General features: G+C 35.7%; 1 protein-coding gene across 6 annotated transcripts in view; it reads right to left on the bottom strand.

Annotated features, from left to right (window-relative positions):
• The window catches only part of NEO1 (neogenin 1), a 241,092-nt gene that overhangs the window by 137,136 nt on the left and 88,993 nt on the right, over positions 1-14,963 (bottom strand). For all 6 annotated transcript variants that reach the window (XM_077881799.1, XM_077881793.1, XM_077881796.1 and 3 more), the window contains exon 5: positions 9,659-9,795. In XM_077881799.1, the coding sequence (XP_077737925.1) occupies positions 9,659-9,795 (137 nt within the window). The remainder of the gene's footprint in view (positions 1-9,658; positions 9,796-14,963) is intronic.

Genomic DNA, 14,963 nt, shown 5'->3' with positions numbered 1-14,963 from the left:
CTCATGAGGTTGGAAGTAAAGATGAAAGGATTCAATGTACACAGTCTTGAATTACAACAGCAAATAAGGAATATAAGGGTTTTCAAGCACCCATTTGGAAGAAAGCACATCTCTAATGGCTTTGGTACTTCTGTTTAAACTTTATGTTGGCTTATGGGAGGCATCAAAAGGTAAAGAATGGCAATTGATAAAAACAATAGAGAACTGTTTATAAACATAGGTATGTATGAATATGGTCTCAATTATATAAGTTAGCATAATGATTCATCTTCCTCCAGAATAACCTTTAAAAGATTTTTTAAAATCTCAGTTTCTTTTACACTAGAAATCTATGAAAAGCAAGGTGCAAGGGAAAACATGAGTAAGAAAGTAATCACAAACATTAAATCATTTTAGTTATCACAGTTAGCAATTTTACTACAAAGTTTCACTCATTCAATAATTATTTGCTGATAATCTATTATGATAAGTCATAGTTATTAATACCAGTCCCTGGGGTTTTTTTTAATATAAATTTATTTTTTATTGGTGTTCAATTTGCCAACATATAGAAAAACACCCAGTGCTCATCTCATCAAGTGCCTGGGTTTTTTTAAAGTTTATTTTTAGCAACCTCTACACCCAACATGGGGCTCGATCTCACTACCCTGAGATCAAGAGTCACATGCTCTACCAACTGAGCCAGGCAAGTGCCCCAAAACCAGTCCCTGTTGATAAGGACTTTGGTCCAGCAGTAGTGGGAAAGGTATATAAATAAGTCAATGAGAAACACTACTGGTAAAAAAGGAACTATTTTGAGAGACATCATAATTACCTGAGGGTGAGAGGATGGTTATGAAAAGCTGCATAGCAGAGTTAAAATCAGAACTAATCTTGATGGACTATGAGAAAATTTTAACTGGGGGGGGGGGGGGGTGTGAGGATACAGGGGAACAGTGCTATCAAACTGCATGTTCAGGAAACTATATGTAGTTTGGTAAAGATGACCTCCATTTCCATCCCAGGCTCAGGGGGAAGGGTGCCAGAAGTTTAACGAATTAATCCTTATAAAAACTTATTGAACTGATAAAAGAAACATAATTTGCCCATGTTCACATAGCTAAGTAAGGGATACAAATGAGACGTAAGCATGCTGGGTCCATTAACAATGAAAAGGGCAGCCCAGGTGGCTCAGTGGTTTAGTGCTGCCTGCGGCCCAGGGTGTGACCCTGGAGACCCGGGATCGAGTCCCGCATCGGGCTCACTGCATGGAGCCTGCTTCTCCTCTGCCTGTGTCTCTGCCTCTCTCTCTCTCTCTCTCGCTGTGTGTCTCTCTCATGAATAAATAAATAAATAATCTTATTAAAAAAAAAACAATAAAAAAGTTGCCTTTATATGAAGAGTCTGGTTATGTTTTATATATATGCCAGAGAGAGTTTATTTTATCCTAAGCCAAGAGAATTGAGAGTTCTAATAAATGAGAGCAGACTATTATAGTTCATCAAGAGCTAAAAGGAAGTGAAATCAAGCAGAAGACTGGCAGAAAAGGAGAAATCACTGTCTTAATGTAAACAGAGCTCAGAGCAGGAGCGTAAATGTAGAATGACATTAGGCTCTGACTTCAGAGAAAGAGCATAGAATATGACAGATTTGTTATAAGTACTAACAAAGTCTAAGAGGTGGCCAATTCAGAATTTATCAATTTATCCCACAAGAATACAAATGGAAAATTTTCTTCTTTTTTGTGTGTGGGGGAGGGAGTGGAGATGTGTATCACAGACCGTTATGAATGTTATAAGAGAAAAGGAAAAATTCCTCTTAAAAAAAAAAAAAAACAACACAACTCATGACCAATGGGTGTTATCAGCTGAGATGACAGGAAATACACGATGAGCTAATTCACGTCACAGCATGTGTAGAAATCCCCGGAGTTAATGATAAAACAATAACTTTGAAATATTTAACAGATGAAGAATGAACTTATAACCTTTTTCTGCATTAACACTCACTATGGCATTTCCTGTGGCTGTAACTTCTTAAAAAACAACAAGTTTGATAGGTATGACCATACATATATAGAAATAACTATATAAATGTGTGTGTAGGTGTACGTGTACATGTATATAACTCCAGCTATAGCTCATAAACTGCTTTCCCCATTTGAAAAAGGAAATACTTTCATGGGACAAAGTTCAAAACAAAATTTTCCAAACCTTTTTTTTTTTAATACATAATGACTTCTTATCTGTAAACAATAAAAAAGAAAAGACCTCATGTGACACACATTAACAGTACAGGTTCAGTTATTTTAACTATCATCCAGATTAAGAAACAGAACACACCAGAGGTCCTGTTGTTCCACATTTAGTCACTACCCTACCTCTGTCCAAAAGTAATCACCATCCTGATTTCTCAAAAAACAGATTAGTTTTGCCTGGTTTTGAACTTTATAAAAATGGAATCATACAGCCTGTATTCTTTTGTGACTGGCTTCCTTCCTTCAATGGTGTTTGTTTTATCGATGTTGTTGAATGTAGCAAAGGTCTGTCAATTTTCACTGTTGATAATATGTCACTGTAGGATTAGAACACGACTTATCCATTCTACTGCTGATGGGTGTTTAGCTGTTTCCAGCTTTGATTTACTCTGAATAAGGTTGGTTATACTAGATGAGAGTAAGAGAATATGAGATAGAATAGAGAAAACTATTGTGTGCTTTTTGATACATGTATTTATACATCTAGAATACTAGATAGAATATGAGAATACTATTTTTTTAATATGAGAATACTATTGTGTATTTATACATTTCTGGTGTATATACTCTTAGGAATACAACCACTGCATCATAAGATATGTTTGTACGTGGTTTCAGCAGATTCTGCTAAACAGTGCTCTGAAGTGATTTCATCAGGGTATAGTCCTACTAGCAGTACATCAGAATGGTCCTCATCTTAACCAACACCTGCTATTTATTATTCTTTAATTTTAGCCACTCTGATGGAATACAGTATCTCACTGTGGCTTTTACTTGCGTATCTCAGAGACTAATGATGATAACCACTTGTTCAAAAGTTTAGTAGCCACCTGGAGATTTGGGAGGTAACCGCTCAAGTCTTTTGCAGAGTTTTTAATTGGTTTATCTGTCTTCGTTTACCTTGTTAATCTGTTAAGAGTTCTTTATAGAGCATACATCAAGAGTTGCAACTTTTTGTGAGGACCAGATAGTGAATTTTAGAATTCATGGGTCATGTGGTCACTGTCATAACTATTCATAAAAGCAGTCACTGCCAATATGTAAATGAATGTGACTGTGTGCCAATAACATTTTTATTTATGGACAATAAAAGAGAATTTCCAAAATTTTCATAGATCACTAAATTATTCTGTTTCAACCATTTAAAACTGCATAAACTATTTTCAGCTCACTTTGGGCAGATCTGGTGTATAAGCTGTAGTTTGTACACTCTTGGTCTAAATAAAGACTTCTGTCAAGACTTAAGTCTGTCAGGTGTTCATCAATGCCGTTATGCTCTACAAGGAATTAACTTTGGCTCTGCTGAAACTCTCTATTTTGAATGATTTTTCCTGTTTTATGAATTTTGCTCTTGTCATTACTTCCCTTTTTCTATTTCCTTTGGTGTTAAGTTTGCTATTTTTTTTTTTTTTAGCTTTTTGAGATGGATATATAAATCACTGATTTTCTTTCTTCTCTTCTAATACCTGTATTTAAGGCTATAAATTTACTCTAAGCATCCCATAAATTTTGATAGGTCATATCTGTATCAAACTACTTCCTAATTTTCATCATCATTTCTTTTCTGACTCATGGATTATTTCAAAGTGATTCACTTAATGCCCAAATATAAGATCTTCAAGTTACTGGTTTTTAAAGTTATTTTTTTTTAAATTAGTTTCCAACTTAATTTCACAGTAGTCAGATGTATAGAATTTCAATCCTTTAAAATCTGCTAAGAATTGTTCTATGGTCACTATGTAGTATATTTTAGTAACTGTTTCACAGGCATTTATTAAAAAAAACATTTTATTAATTTGTTTGGTGCAGTATCCTATAAATTATGTCAATTGTATTGCTAATATCTTACTATTCTCCTGAAATACATTTATTATATGCTTATTTTTAATTACTGGTTATTTTTTCCCAATAATTCTCCACCAATAGTATATATTATTGTGCCCCCACACTTGGTATAGTCAAAGTTTTTAGTTCTGGGTTATCACTCATATACTTTTTCTTTGGTTCTAGCCTTTTAAAAAACGTTTGCACTTTCCCAAGTTACTACTGCTGCACAGCAAACCAGCCCAAAACTTAGTAGCAGGTGGCATAAAACCACCACCATTTTCTTATGCTCACAGATCCTTGGGTCAGGAATTAGGACAGCACAGAAGGAATGGCTTATCTTGCTCCCTAATGTCCACAAAACTTGAATGTGTGAGGCTGACTTAGAAAGCTGGAGGCTCAAATCAACTGGAGACTTCTTTATTCACATGTCTGGTCCCTTGATTAGATGACCTGCAGTGGGCTCAGTGGAGCTGTCTACCAGCACACCTACAGTGCAGCCTTTCCTGTGGCTTGGGCTTCGCAAGCATGGTAACTGGGTTCTGACAGGGAAATCCCAGGAAGTGACTGGAGAGCGGTAATTCCAAAAGAACCAGGAGGATCGGCATGGCCTTTTACGAGCCTCAGAAGTCACAGGACACTACTTCTGCGATACTCTATCTGTGCAAATAGCTCCAAGTCCACTCAAATTCAAAGGCAAGAATATAAATCCCACTACTCATTAGGACTGCCAGAGAATTTCGGGGCTGTGTCTTACGACTCCTATATCTCTTGTAGCATTTCTGGAAGGTGTCTCTTCTTAAGTATGTATTCCAGAAGTGTTTTCAGTGTATATCTTTGTATAGCAGACCTTCTGAGGTCTTATGTGATGAGAATTATTACACATCACATTTTGGATGGATATAAATTCCATGTGGATTCAATGTTCTTTTCTTTTAGCACATTAAACGCATTATTCCATTCTCCTTGAAATCAGGTTTCTCAAAATCAATGATAGGTACAATCTAATTCTTGTTCCTTTGTAGGTGCTCTGCTCTTTGTCACTGGAAGCTTTTAGAATTCTGACTTTGTCTTTGATATTATCTGTCACTTATGGGTCCAAGGATGGGTTTTCCTTCCTACTTATACACAGAAGTCTTTAAGTCCTTTCAGACTAAGGTCTTCCATTACTTTCTGAGAAATTGATCTTAATTATTTCTTCAAATATTTTTTCCTCCCTCTTTTTCTCTATAGAATTCTAAGATTCCTATTTCTCTGGATAGAAACTTTTCTAAATCTAACTTGCATGCCTCTTCTGTATGTTCTATGTGTTCTCTTTATCATTTAATGTTGCATCTCAGAGTTTTTTCAGCATCATTTTCCAACTCATGAGTTTATCAGCTGTACAACTTCAACCATCATCTAGTCTACTATATTCTTTATTTTTACATTTTTCATACCTAATATTTCTACTTGGTTCTATATTGTTATGCTTTCTTGTTTTTGCATAACATTGCTAATAGCTTTCTAATCTCCTGAAATGTATTTGTCACATTCATATTTAATTCTTGGTCAATCTTTTCCAGTAACTCTACAGGAGATGGTATATGTTATTCACTAATTTGTCTTTCTCTGAGAGTAACTACTATTCAGGTGAGTAATTTGGCAGTAAATTGTTTTTTTTTGGGGGGGGGGGAACCAGTCACTGTCTAATAATATATATGGTTATGGGACCTCACTGTATCTAACCTGGTGAAATGGAGGGGCGAGTAAGCCTCAGCGCAAAGAGCCCCAGGGACCTCAGAACTACTATTGTTTACTCCAATCTGCCAGGCATTCCACAGACATTTCCTCTGGTCAGGGTTTCACATTTGAACTCTTAGGGAGAAACAACACTGGGCACAGAGTCTTCCTAGGTTGAAACCTACCAATCTGGGACTTTGGAAGGGGTGAGAAAAAGAGGTAGTTATCCCCTAAGGGCAGTTAGTCAGGCCATACTCATTTATATTCATGCCATCAGAGTCCCAGCAGATCTTTTGAATAATCATGGAGCTCTGGGCCACTGCTACTCATTTCTGTGGTGAAAGAACACAGAAAGACAATCTCAAGGCAACACCAGTGAGAAATAACAATAGAATTTAAGAGCCTTCCAATCTATTTTCTCACTGCTTCCTCATGCAGTCCTACTCCTAGGCTATAGCTACCACGCCAACACAAGGCTCCCCTCTCCCGTAAACACAGACAGATTCATAAGACCCTTCATCTCCCCACAACTTCCCTAATTTCTCTACTTTCTTTAGAGCTGATCTTGAGTGAAGGAGTCAACAGCTGGGACCAGTTTCACAGAAAATGGAAACCAGCCTAGAAACTATTATCTATATCAATGGTGTAGAACTTTTGTTCAATTTCAACCACTCATAATCCAGTTCAGAAATGAGATGCAAGCAGATAAATGAACAGTTAAAATTTATTAATACAATATTGTATTACCATAAAATTTACCCTGGGGCATCTAATTTAAAGAGTAATGATAAGTACTTCCTAATTCTTTCATGGACACCTAACAAACCTACCTTCATACCTTTGAAAACACATTTATTTTTTCTAACTTTTCATCAACCATGGATTTATAAAGCATTGTGTATAAATTTTGGGGTAAATTAAAAAAAAACCTCAATAGTTCTGCTCATCAATATTTCTGACTTCTAGGTGTCTTTAGGCACCACAACTCCCCAGTCCTCTACTGCAGATCAAAGGCCATGGCAAGCACTCTCAAACACATACGTACTACTATCAGTCTCAAGCTGATGTGAAACTGTATTAGAAATAGACAAATTAAGGGCACCTGGGTGGTGCAGTGGTTGAGCATCTGCCTTTGGCTGAGGGCATGATCCCGGGGTCCTGGGATCGAGTCCCGCACCGGGCTCCTCGCAGGGAGCCTGCTTCTCCCTCTGCCTATGTCTCTGCCTCTCTCTCTCTGTGTCTCTCATGAATAAATAAAATCTTAAAAAAGAAAAAAAGAAATAGAAAAGTTAGTAGATACGATGTTTTTTCAACAGCAGGCAAGAAATGAAAGGATCTAACCTAGAACCTTACACATCCTCCCCATGTGAGGTTAGAAAGGAAGAGATAGAATCGATGGACAGCTGATAAAACATGGTAAACAAATGAATTTGGTTGTTCCCTAAAATAAAAGTATCAAAAAAGCTAATTCAACCTTAAATTTCACTGAAGAATACAATATTTAGTACTGAGGAGGTAATGTTTTTGCTCTATTCTATACTGGTAAGATGTTATCAATAATAATTTTCAGTTCTCAACACCATCCCACATGCTCTGGAAATCAAAATCTTTTCAATATTTTTGCTTATACAATGACTGGGGAAAATTGTATCTTTTAAACTTAAACTATAATAAGTTTCTGGAAACTCTATTTTCAGGATTTTGACTCTTTCTCAGTTATGTGTTATAACTATTTTTTCCTAGTCTATCACTTGCATTTAGCCTTTATTTAACTCTTCTATATAACTTGTAAAAAATGTGTATGTTGTCAACATTTGTTGGTTTTTCTTGACATGCTCTTTTCTGTTCTTTCTGAGACAGTCTTTTCCAGCATAGATAATACAAACATTAAACCCATATATTCTTCACTTTTTCACATTCTGACCTTTGGTTTGAAAGGAGGGATCCAGCTTTATTTTCTCCTGTTTGAAAATCTATTGTACCAATACCCTTTAATAAATAAACGTTCTTCCCTCTGAACTGAATTGTGACTTTTTAAGCTCCATTATTACTTGTAACAGCTGGATTTTATTCCTTTTGGTTGCCTCCTCTTGGGCCAATACTATACTGCTTTGATTAGAGAAGGTTTGTGGTAATTTTTAACATTTAGGTTTCCTCACTCTTGTTCTTTCCTCAGTTTTCTAGCCTGTATTCATTTAAAGAGGATTTTCTCTAGGTACAAATAAGATGGAATTAGGTACAAATTATAAGATGTATGTATTATATTACAACTAAAAAAATGTAGTTAATAAATAGGAAGAGTCTTAATTCCATACAATAAATAAAAAGCACCACCACAGGGACAAATACAACTGACATGTCTGGCAGACACTAGGCCTCACATCTGAGGTTAATAACAAGACACATTACAGTGGAGGAAACTGAGGCACAGGTAGGAAATGGAAGAGAGTGTTAGGCCAAGAATCTGTCTAATGGTAAAAACAAAAAGTGAAAAGATCTACTAAGGGAGGCACAGGGACCAAATAAGATGGAGTTCACTAATATTTTATTTGTACGATCCTGCCCACACAAAGAAATAAATTGGTCATTCTACAACTAGTCATAGCCAACCTTCCACCTAGCCAAGAATAATGGTTAAGCTCAAGTGGGGCAATAGTTATGTACTTAACTGTAATAGTTATAGTCTAAGGCTTGCTCTTTTGATTTTCAGAGATTATGAATCTATCCACAAATACCCATAGAGAACATAAATATTCTGCGCTTTTGCCAGCATAGAAGAACCCCAAATAGTCTATTCCCTAATTCATATCCCAAACAAATTTATTTATTGAGAGAATATATATGTGTATATATAGTGTCCTTTGGTGACTATCAGAAGTATAAATGTGGCTATCATTCTTTCTACTCTGAAACCCACCAGTGAACCAAGAGAAACAAACTTTCATAAAAAATATGAAACAATTCTAAACCACAGATCAGAAAGTATTCTATCAAATATAATACTTTGAGACAAGGTAATAATGAATATCATGAGCCAAAATATACCTCTACATATCCAAGCAATGTTGAATTTTCCTGCAAGTAACAGGAAAGGTCTTAAAACTTTTTATTTGAAACAAATATAAAAAGAGGATGTAGACAAATTATAGGAGAGATAGCAAATATTCATCTGAGGGTACATTTCAATATGGAGGAAGAGCAAGGGACATGGGGATAAAGAAGAGATTATGCCATGTTCATTTTCTCTGATTTCTAAATCAGAGAACCTGTAAGGGAAGATGCTGTGATGACCAGGATTAGTTAAAAAGAAAGAACAAATCATCAAATCATCAAAAAGATGACCAAGATACACTGAGAGACACAGTGCGTTCTGTCCTGGGCGATCTATTCTCCCAAGAGAGGGAACACCAATGCTTAGAAGATAAATGGTTCTAGGTCAGAGTACAAGAAGTCCCTGTGAGAAAGCATCCTGAGACAAGAAAAGTGAACTGAACCTTCCAGATGCCCCAGAACACAGTCTTCCACATACTACTACCACTACAGATAATATCAATAATTAACTGGACTCTTACCATTTTCTAGTCACATATTCTAGGAGTTTTACAAATATTAACTCTTTTAATCTTAAAAATAATCTCAATGGGTAAGTACTCATTATCTCCATTTTACAGATGAGGTAAATGAGGGTCAGGGAGGTTAAGTAAATTTCCTATAGTTATATACCTAGGAAATATAAGACCCAGATTTTAAGCCTAAGCAATCTAGTGTAATGCTCAGCATTTTAACTACTACACTGTATTGTCTCTTCTACTTTAATGTTATTTAGCAAACCCATAAAGCACGCAGAATTTATTTATACAGGAAATATTTACATACCTTGTACTGTAAGTTCTGCTTGAGCTTCAATTGTCTCATTCCCATTATCAGCTATACAAAAATAAGTTCCTGCATCATCCTCAGTAACATCACTGATCTCCAGACTACCACCTGCCAGCAACACCAATTTTTCAGAGCTGCATAAAAAAAATATTGACACATTTTAGAAATAGGAAAATAATACCCAAGAAACTCTCCACATAAAACAGAGAAAACACTTAAGAAGCATTATTATCTATATGGCTACAGAGAGATTAACACTAACATAAAATTAGCAGAATTTATATAGAATTCCAATAAAAAATATATTTTAAAAATCTTTTTAAAATTTATTGTCTAGTAAAATGTCTACAACTAAAAAAATAAAATTAAAAAATAAATTTAAAAAATTAGCAGAATTTAATTTAGTCCAATTTGCTTTGCTCATATTTTACATGCACAAATATCACAAACACAAACCAAAATGTTACAATGAATTATCTCTAACACTTACTAGTATTTTTTATTTTTTGAGAGAGAGAGAGAGAAAATTTTTGCATGAGTTTGAGGTGAGGAGGCACAGGGGAGACGGAGAGAATCTAAAATAGGTTTCACACCTAATACAGAGCCCAATGCAGGGCTCGATCTTACAATCCTGAGATCATGACCTGAGCTGAAATCATGAGTCAGATGTTCAACCCACTGAGCCACCCAGGCACTCCTCTCTCTAACACTTCTAATTATTCTCAAAGATACGCTACTATTATGACCTATTCCACTTCCCACAATCCATCTTTGCCTCTCAACTCTGCCCAGTTTCTCTGCAAATTATGCAATTTTGAAGTCTGGACTCAATCTGAGAGTCACTCCAACTACAGCTATGCCACACTGAGAGGACTACTGGAGAGGGTAAAATGTCAGATCAGAAACAGAGTCATGGGGTCACAGTGCCTACAGAAAGTTTCCTATGGTGGCTTGGGTAGGAAAGGGAGGAGAAGAGACAGGGAAGGGAGGGAACACAGTTGCCAGAGAGCAGCAACCTGGGTGTGGTTGCCAGGCAAGAACCCACTGTCATTCCATTATCAACAAGGACGCTGACCACTACAATCCAAATCTACAGAGTGATTTAAATCTTTTAAAGAGAATATTTAAAGAAAAAGTGATCCTATAATAGAAGAAAAAAATCACAAATCAGTATTTTCATTAAGTTCTTATAAAGTGAACAAGTTTAGTTGATTTGGAGTTTGTAGAGTTCTATTTTTATTTTGAGATTCTATGTCTAAACTGGTTTTCATAGATTATTCTCTCTAATCTTACTATTGTCATGTTTCCTATCTGTATCTATACTCAACAACAACAACAACAAAATATGCGGCTTTTCATATAGAATCCCTGATAGGGAAAAAATAGAACAACTATTCAGTCTGTGCACATTTATAATTCTCATCCTAAGTAGAGCTATTCTGGCTTAAATTTCAATACACCATGAGCCTGGGTAATTAGTCTTCCTCAATCTCATAAACAAGATTAAGTTTCTGGACAAAGAAAGAGGAAAACCAGAATCAGATTTGGTGGCTTCTCTATGAAACGCCCTGCAAGGTCATGACTCAACTTTATCAAATGGCCTTCTAATTTGAAACATCTCTATTATGATCTCAAATCCCAATTTAATGTGATGAGATAGAGAAGCAATACAACATATCATGGATAGAGCAAGAACTACTAGGACAAAACGGAGAGAGAAAACAGGGTTTCTATGCCTCATGAAATAAGAAAATTTACAAAAATTAAAATCTATTCACCCTTAGATTAAATTACTACTAATCTTCAGGATGGAAAACATTGCTCACAAGTGGAATACACACACACACACACACACACACACACACACACACAGGATACCCAGCTGAGGAGAACATAATTTGAAATATTAGTTGGTATGGTACTTTTAAACTGAAATATAGTAATTTCTAGCTAATAATTATACTAAGAAATACTCCTGATACTTGCTTTGCCTCATATTTGCCATAAATTAGTGTCAGTGCAAGAGTCAGTCTTGCTTAATGAAATTGATTTTACTTCTTTTGAAGCCTGGGAAGAAGACTGTCTGTTAGCTTGGCAGATTCGTTTAACTCTTTGGCATGATTATGTGATAGATCATAGTAAGACGGCAATCAACTCTAAAATTCAAAGATACAAACAAAAGGAACAGTATGTGAAAAGTAAGCATGGTCATCAGACCCAAGTTAGGTTGAGTGTTGCTGGACAAAGGGAGTGTGTGCACCTGAGTGTGGTCAGTCTTAGGAGAGCCTAGTGTGCTAAGGAGACCATTTGTTTTATCAATGGAAAGGCCTTAAGGAAATAAATCACATGATTAAGTGGAAGACAAGAAGAATGTGAAAAAAGACGAGAAGCAGAAAGTCTGGTTGTGAAATTACTATGATGGTTCAGAACTGAAGAAAGAAAGATGAACTCCGGTGGTAACAATAAAATAAAGAGAAGGCAAAAAGTATTGACCACTCTTAAAAACAATGGATGATGAAGGTAAAGACAAGGGATTTAGCCACTCATTTACTGGTGTACCTCTATGTGTCAGGTAGCAGCTGGGGATGCAGCAAAAACACAACCAGTGTTCCCATGCAAGTCATTGGAAAAGACACACATGAAAGATAATAATTCCACAAAACAGTATACCAGAAGAACCTACCAGGAAATTAGAAATAAAAAAATTTTTCTGACCAAAGTAACCTTTGAACTGAGATCTGAAGAATGAGAATTCTTCTAATTCTAACTAATAATGAGAAGGATAAAAAGATTTCAGAAAGAAAGACAAGCATATTCAAAAGAACAGTGGCAGAAAAGACCACATTGTATTTCAGGATCTGATAATAACCAGAGTGGCCAAGTTTAAGAGAGAAAAAAGAGAAAGATGAGGATGGAGCCACACAAGGTTTTGAAAGTCATTTTCATAATCCGAGTCCTTAACCTAAAAACAAAGAAATCATACAGTATTTTTCTCTTATTACCTTTAGCATTACACTCTCTAGATCCATCCATGTCATTGCAAAAGGCAAGATTTCATTGTTTCTATGAATGAATAATATTCCATTATGTATGCATGTGTGTGTGTGTATACACTCACTGTAGTTTTGATTTGCATTTCTCTAATAATGAATGATTGTCAAGGAAATATAATTGATTTTTATGTTTATCTTATATCATGTGACCTTGCTAAACTTCTTAGTCCTAAGAGGCTTTTTTTTGGCGGATTCCTTGGGATTTTGTTTGTAGCCAAACATATCATCTCAAATAGACTATTTTATTTTTTCCTTTTTAATCTGTGTGCTTTTTCTTTTCCTTGTCTTATTGAACTGGCGAGAACTTCTAGCATGGACAGTGAACTTCCTTAACTAGTTTTTGATCTTAAGGGGAAAGTATTGTCCTTCACCATTAAATATGTTAGCTTGTAAGTTTTCTGTATATGTTTCTAAGTTATTTTTCTGAAGGTTTCTTTAAAAATAATGAAAGGGTGTTCAATTTTGTTAAATACTTTTTCTCTATTAATTTGATCATGTAGGTCTTTTCTTTGTTAGTATGATAGATTATATTGATTTTGGAATACTGAATTAGCCTTGCATCCCTGAAATAAACCCTACTTGGTTATGGTATAAAAATACACATACATACACATTATATAAAAATATACACACATATTTGAATTTATATACACACACATGAATTCTATTTGCTAGTATTTTGTTAAGGATTTTTATATTTATATTCATGGAGAATATTCACCTGTTGGCCTGTAGTTTTCTTTTTTGTACTATGTCTGGTTTTGGTATCAGTGTGATACTAGCTTCAATTCCTTCTCTTCTATTTTCTGGAGAGATTGTGTAGAACTGATGCCAACTGGCTTTTTTAAACACTGGAATTCTCCAGTGAAACTATCTGGGCCTGGAGACTTCTTTTCTGGGAGCTTTAAAATTACAAAGTCAATCTCCTTAACAGACACTTATTCAAGCTATTTCATATTGGGTTAGATGTGGTAAGTCGTGTTTTGGAGCAAGTAGTTTATATATATAAGTTATCAAATATACATCTGTATAGTTGCTTATAGAGTGCCTTTATTATCTTTTTGATGCCTGTAGGATCTGTAGTAGCATCCTCTACTTCAGTCCGAATACTGACCATTGTGTCTTCTTTTTTTCTAGTTCACTGATTCTTTCTTCTGTCCCATCTAGTCTACTGCTAAGCCCATCCACTGAAGCTTTTTTTTTTCTTTTTTTATTGTCTAAGTTCAAATTTTTCTACTTGATTCTTTAAATCTGCTATTTGTTTCAGGAGACTTTTTTTTTTTTTTTAAGATTTTCTTCATTTATGCATGAGAGACAGAGAGACAGAGAGACAGAGAGAGAGAGGCAGAGACACAGGCAGAGGGAGAAGCAGGCTCCATGCAGGGAGCCCAACATGGGACTCAATCCCAGGGCGTCCAGGATCCCACCCCGGGCTGAAAGCGGCGCTAAACCACTGAGCCACTGGGGCTGCCCTGAGGAGACTTTTCTATGTCTCTGCTGAGATAGTCTATTTTTTTCATTTGTTTCAAGTGCATTTCAAGTGAAGAATTTTTATGGTGACTGCTTTAAAATATATCAGATATTCTAAAACATGCCATCTCATTGTTGACATTTATTGTATCTTTCATTTGAGATCTTCTTGGTTCTTGGTATGGTGAGTGATTTTTAACTGAAATCTGGATCTCACTAAACCTTTCATATTAGCTGGCTTCTTTTTTAAAATTTTTTTAAATTTAAATTTTATTTTTATTTATTTTTATTTTTATTTTTTTATTAGCTGGTTTCTGCTGACTTGCTCTAGAGGAAGGAGGAGGTACCACTCATTACTGTCAAATGGAGGTGGAAGTCCAGGTTCCCTACTCAGTCTTCACTTTAATACCTGAGGGGAGGTGCTGATTCCTCATTATTCCTTAACAGGGTTGGGAATTCTGACTCCCCACTAGGCCTCCACTAATACTGCCCTCTGGCTGGTGCAGTTGGAATACTTCGCTGCCATTCTCCACATGGTGTCCACTGACACCATGGAGGGGGGGCCTCAGTACTACACGATGATGAAAGTTCTAACTCTCCACAAGTCCACCTTTAATATCACCCCTGTGGGGGAGGGAAGAAATGTTTCTTATTTACTGCCATGTGGTTTCTACTAACATGGCAAAGGAGAGGGTCTTGATACTGCCTGGTTGAGATCAAATTTTTGCCTATTTAGCCTCTGATACCATATAGGCTGGGGTATCTCATTACTACCTGGT

The sequence above is a fragment of the Canis aureus genome, chromosome 32, assembly GCF_053574225.1.
Source record: "Canis aureus isolate CA01 chromosome 32, VMU_Caureus_v.1.0, whole genome shotgun sequence".
NCBI classification, from domain to species: domain Eukaryota; kingdom Metazoa; phylum Chordata; class Mammalia; order Carnivora; family Canidae; genus Canis; species Canis aureus.
The sequence above is the reverse complement of the archived record's forward strand: the minus strand, read 5'-3'. Positions and strand labels throughout refer to the sequence as shown.